The sequence below is a fragment of the Tarenaya hassleriana genome, unplaced genomic scaffold (genome assembly GCF_000463585.1).
Source record: "Tarenaya hassleriana unplaced genomic scaffold, ASM46358v1 Cleome1, whole genome shotgun sequence".
Lineage (NCBI taxonomy): Eukaryota > Viridiplantae > Streptophyta > Magnoliopsida > Brassicales > Cleomaceae > Tarenaya > Tarenaya hassleriana.
In genome coordinates this window covers 8,307,431-8,313,527 of record NW_010960187.1, presented here as the reverse complement: position 1 = coordinate 8,313,527, position 6,097 = coordinate 8,307,431, and the positions used below count along the sequence as shown (strand labels likewise).

At 34.0% G+C, this 6,097-nt stretch overlaps 2 protein-coding genes across 2 annotated transcripts in view; both read right to left on the bottom strand.

Moving 5' to 3' along the window:
- Positions 1-2,250: 2,250 nt before the first annotated feature.
- On the bottom strand, positions 2,251-3,552 carry LOC104819351. The gene is made up of 2 exons (XM_010549385.1): positions 3,254-3,552; positions 2,251-2,607 (listed from the first exon to the last, which is right to left on the bottom strand). Exons 1-2 carry the CDS (start codon positions 3,490-3,492, stop codon positions 2,346-2,348), a joined length of 501 nt encoding a protein of 166 aa, XP_010547687.1. The 5' UTR covers positions 3,493-3,552; the 3' UTR covers positions 2,251-2,345.
- An 865-nt stretch (positions 3,553-4,417) lies between these two features.
- Positions 4,418-6,097, bottom strand: part of LOC104819321 (F-box protein At1g10780-like) — a 2,556-nt gene continuing 876 nt past the window's right edge. The window contains exons 3-5 of the mRNA XM_010549344.2: positions 5,389-6,097; positions 5,006-5,286; positions 4,418-4,913 (exon numbers count right to left, since the gene is read on the bottom strand). Of these exons, the coding sequence (XP_010547646.1) occupies positions 4,677-4,913; positions 5,006-5,286; positions 5,389-6,097 (1,227 nt within the window). The 3' untranslated portion in view covers positions 4,418-4,676. The remainder of the gene's footprint in view (positions 4,914-5,005; positions 5,287-5,388) is intronic.

Sequence of the window (6,097 nt, the reverse complement as noted above, 5' to 3'; positions counted from 1 at the left end):
CTTTCAAGATGTATTACTGCACAATATAGTGAGTGATGTTAGGTATACGTACATTGCAGGAAAATATAAGTTAGAAAATATGTGAAGAAGATATATAAATTGTGTGGCAATTTAAGTGCGGTTGAGTAATTCAGATTAGAAACTTCATACCCACTATAGGGATTTTGTGTACCACTTCCCGTGGGATCCAGTTTTTGTATATTCTAACTATTTTAATAAATATTCACGTTTTCATCAATATATATATATATTGTTTTATGTTGTTAGTGTTCTTAGTTTTTTTTTTTTTTTTTTTTTTTTTTTTGCCTTTTGGATTTTTGTTTTTTTTTTGTTTGTGAGTTAGGGTTTTGCTTTGACGAGACAAGAGGGGGGAATTGCAAATGATTATTCTCTTTTGTTGTTCCTCTTTGCTCTCTTCCCTATATGTTCTCTCTGTCAATATTTCTTTTTCTTTTTTTTTCCTTTTTTCCTTTACTTTCTTCTTTTTTTTTCTCTCTCTCAACTTCCCTTTATAAAAAAACTCTCAATTTTTTCTTACATTTTTTTTTCATAGATGACATTGTTTATTTCCAAGTATATATGAAATATTTTCAATTATTATGATGAGTTTTAATGTTATGAGATTATCAAATATTTTCAATTATTTTTGTTTTAATATTCTAAATTATAATCACTAAATCAAATGCTTCACCAAACTAAAACCAAAATTTATGCCGTCTTAATAGATGAATTCTGGATTTGCATAAATATTGGTGAGGAAATTTGCTTATGATTTCTACTATTCACTAATATTATTTGTCAGAGCTTATGATTTTTTTTTTTAATATAGAATGAGTAAAATAAAATAGACAGACACACACACGCTCTTGATTATTCTCGAGTCTTGGAATGCAAACTTTTGTGCAATTATGATTTTTTTTTCATTATAAAATAAAACTTTATATAATTGGTTTTTTGTATGACTATTATATTTTTAAAAAATAATAAAGATGTAATTGTAATTTTTTTTTATAATTCGCAAATTCTCTTTTGAGACCTAACTAAATCTCCTAGAAAAAGAAAAACAATTTACACATAAATTTGATAACAAGTCTCGAAACAAGTTCCCCTCTCATAATACCACGAACTATAAAATTTAATTAATCTAGAAGAAACGTTTAAAATCAATTATTTTGTAACAATGACAAATAATATCATAAATAATCAAATGTTCATTTAAATAAATCCCAACTTTCATTTTAGATAAATAAGTAATAAATAAAAATTTACTGTGTGGCCAATAGATATAGTCTATTTCCTCTAAAAAAATTAAACAGTTTATTTTTCCTTTTAATTAAAAATGTAAGCCAATTTATTTATTTATATTGAATTGCGTTGGGAGCTGGTGCTTCGGCACGCGTCTTGTGATTTGGGATGCATGCTCTCAAGTTAGCCCCGGTCCCATGCATGCATGCATGCCACTTTCAGCTCCCCATTATTAATTTATTACAATTCCATATTTATTTATTTAATATACAATTGTTTTGTTTTCATAATGTAAAATCAAATTGAATCAAATCTAACATATTATGTATGATGATGAATAGAATATAAAAATCGATTAACAGACGAAAATAATTTTTAGAAAAATAGGTAAAATTTTATTGTTAGAAATCAAATCACATTCAAATTGAATAGAATCCGAATCCGAAGGGATAAAAGATTGAAAAAATATATTTTTTTTTTATAAAAAACAAAGGAAGAACAACTCATTAAACACCGATTAATCAGCAATCAATTCATCTCATTGTTGCTTAAAACCAACTCATTAAACACTGATGATTCCTTAATTTAGGGCATCTGATCATATATGTCTTTTTGGGTTGGTGTTTGTCTTTTTGGGTGTACAAACGTCCAACGAAGGAGTGTGTGTGTGTGTGTATATATATACACTAAAATTATACCTTGATATTAATCACTAATAATACTATAATTATTAATTAGTTGGTCCACGGCTTGTGTGTGGTGTTACTCTTTCAGTATTTAGTAGTGATTATTAATTTTATACTGAAATCCAACGGTTTATTTGATCCAAATCAAAATAGATTTGTTAATAAGATGATTGAAAAGGATGTGTATATATATATATATATATAATATTCATACATGACCACAAATTCAATTTCAATTTCATTGCCAACGCTACCGAATTATTTGTTCGAATTCTAACGTTATTAAAAAAAGGCCGAGACACTGTAAAGAAAACCCCGATGATAATCGAATGAAACGGTCCATTAATCATATTGACAAATAAGGGAGAGAGTCCAAAGGGATTGTGGTTAAAATTAGTGTTTTGAAAAAAAAAATCATCTAATTAAGGTGGAAAGAGACAAGCAGTTGGTTCCCATCTTTCTCAACATATCGGCGGCGTTTTGGACGGTGTTGACCTGCTGCGTTTCGATGAACCCGTCTACGCACGCCCCGTAATCGCTGACCGCTGCCGTCAGAAACGCGTTTATTGCGATCACGTTTCGTTTCTTTATGCTCTTCCTCGCGTTTTGTAGGTTCACAAGCGCGTCGCTGAACGTTTCGTAGCACATCGCGATCGCTTGGTTCCCGCTCTTGTACCTGGACGAGCCGTATAGATACATTAAATAATAAATTTTAAAAATGAAAATTCTATTTCTATTTATATTTGGTTGTTTATTTTTTTTGTTTCGAATATCGAAACCACCCCTAATTCATTTTCAGTAATAATTGTATCGTTTGGACGAATTTAGGTCGGTTATATATTGGGTTAACCAATAATATTAAAAATAAACTTTAGAGTTACGAAAGAATACTTCTTAAGATGATATTATTAATATCCATACTGATTTGGTTTTTTATTTTAAACATTTACATTGTTTATTTAGGATTTTATTAATATTATATTTCATATTTATATATACGTTGATCTTAAATAAAGAAAAACAATAATATAATTTCTATTTAATTCTATAAACTAATATATCTAAATACATTTTTATCGTAACCGGTTAAAATTTTCATTTAAATTGTGTTACATGTACCGAAAAAATTCGAGAAGATTGATATACTCTACTCGGAAATTCTCTGTTTAATTATACAATGGTATTAATTTCATGTATATCCAAAACAAACCAAATTGATAATCTTTTATTTTTTTTATATAATAAATTTTCACGTGGCTTTCTCTAATCCTCTAAAAATTATAGTTGAATTTTTATAATTTTCGGATTATAAAAAAAAGTACCTGGCGGCCTGGGTCAAGACGGATTTGGTTTTGGATTCCAAGAGACGGATGGCGTGGTGGGTGGCTTGTCTCGGACTGACGAGCCGTCGAACCAACGGACCACACAACGACGGATACGCAGTGTGGCTGCAGAGGTTCACCGGACGACCCTCCGCTCTCTCTATCGCACCACTACCCATTATTATCACAATCGCTGTCGCAAACGCAAACGCTGTTGTGAATGTGGTGCGGCCCGCCATTTCTCTTCTTGATTTCCCTAAAAATATATGTATTTTTAAAATTTTGGAAATGGAAAATCAACGGGCATTTTGCATATGCGTTCCGTTTGTTGTATATATAAATATTTTGTTTCTAAATTTAGGGTTTCCCCTGTTTTCTATTTTTCTCCGATTAATTTTACGGTCAGCATTATTTATTATTTTTGAGGTTTATCTTGTTTCTAGGAGATGTTTCAGCTGGGTGTGTTATTCAATTTATTCTTAATTATAAATTTATAAATATAATCTATTTCTTAAATTTTATGCGATTAATCTAGAATTCGTCTGATTTGATAAATGGGCAATACAGTTTGATCACAATACTTTTTTTTTTTTTTTGCCATTGGCAATTAATTTGATTGACCACAATGTTATCGCCATTCATTCAAATATCTCGATTTTTTTCCCATTAAATCACTCGAATTGTAATAATTTCTCAGTAATTTAGAGAGATTTCAAAGCTCAATACTAACAATATGATTAAAAAAATATAGTATAATATGAGTTTTCAAGTTTTAATAATATTTTTGCACTTAATTTTTGCAAAAAATTATAAAAAAGCCATTTTTTCACAATACCTTTAAAATCTAGATATTTTTTAGCAAAAAATATCTGGGTCATTTAAATAATCACGAAAAAAATCAATGACGAGGACCATATTGATAAATCAGCACTAGAAATAATGCAAAAAGAAAGAAGAATAGGGTGGGCATTCGGTCCTTACCAAAAAATATGGTATTTTTTCTATCCGAATGGTATTAACTTTAGAAAAACTGGAATTCCCGAAACTGAACTGAATCGAAACTTTAAAAAACCCAAAAAACCAAATTTTTTTAAGATCTATTTTTTTTTATAATGAAAACGAGAATCTGATCAAACTGGAACGAGAAACGAACTGAACCGAATATAATATAATAACCGATTGATAACGTACGGTTGTAAAACCGAACCGAACCATTCCCAGCTCGAACCCAAGCGGAATACCAAAATGTCCGCCCCTCGAACAGAGCGTAAGTTTAAACCTTTATGGAAAAATCAGCGTCACATAAACAACAGTTAAAATCTAAAAAGAGCTCAAAAGTTTCAAGTGACAATCCTCAAGCTGCCAGAGAATGCGAAACGAGAATCAGCGAGGAGATTAGATTAGAGGATCACCCTTCTTCTCTTCATTCGATCCGAACTATGTTTCGGTTCATGCACTTGAACCTGCAGATCTCATCGAAGAAATCATCCGCGCTGCTGTGGTTGCTCTTCATCTGGAGGATCCTTATCACCATCACTTTGAGCGATCTCCCGTATCTCACCAGCCATTCCAGCGTATTCATCTTCTGCTCCGCGTTCAGCGGCGACCTCACCGTTATAACGACTTCCTCCAGACACGGTATCGCGAACCCCGCCTCGAGCTGCGGAGAAAAAACGTGATCACATTCAGACAAGAACCTTAAACAACTTCGGAAAGTTCGTGCCTTTGTTCTTTATGGGCGAGATCTCATACGGTTTTCAGGCTGTTTTTCTGGCAAAGTGCGGCGAACATCGCTCCGTGGATGTCGAACTTCCGCAAATTGGGATGGCTGTTGAAGAACTCGACGAAATCCACCTCGGGAAACGGCTGGAAGGCCTCGTAGTCACCCGTGAATTCGACCTTCATGTAGAGATGCTTCACTTCTCTTGCCTGCTCAAGCATTTTGCATATCGCATCCCAACACCATTGCACTCCTCGAATTGACAAGACTTCAAGAGCTGAGAGGTTCCCGAAATCTACCATGTAAACTCTTCCTAAAAACGAATCGACCCAAAACACAAAGTCAGTCACTTTCGATCTTTAGATGGCGGAAATAGATAATATATAATCTCATAGTATAAGAAGATTTTGTTTACCGGCAGAATTGGAAATCGAGAGGTTCTTTAAGGACCTTGTTTCGGGGACCCTGATCCAGCTACAGCCTTGAACCTCAAGGGACTCGAGTCTCGGGCACGTGAGAGAGAGGGAACTGCTACCCGATCCGTAGAAATCAAGCTTACACTGTTCCAGGAAGGGTAATTCAATCGAAATGGACTTAACTCCTTCACAACCGAGCAGAAGCAAGTTCCTCAAGTTCGGGCATGCTCCTAGTGCATTAGATAAGGCTGCGTCTTCCACTCTCGCTCCTACTATTTCGAGGCAATGAAGGCTCGGAAACATGTCCCACTTTGGAGGGTTAACCATTAAAACACCCCAAAGCTTCAAAATCTCCAAACCCTTCGCCACGCCGATGCAATCAAGCTTGGAGGGGCCCTCCATGGCTTGGAAGCTTGCGAGATTATCCATCCTCAGCTCGAGATGCCTAAGGGACAAACCCACATGCTTCAACCAAGATTCAAGACCTTTGCTGGTGAAAGAGCTATAGACCACGAGCCCCTCGAGACGAGCAAAAGACAAAATCATCTTCAAGACAATGGCGTCGGGATCTTCATCACTCCCAGAGATGTTATCGAAAGAATTTCGGGGAAAGTATATCGTCTTGACGTACTCTGTCGACTCTTTCCACCGTTTGGAGACGCAGTTGCACATAGCAATATCTCTAGCATTGGTGATGCCGGAAAGAGT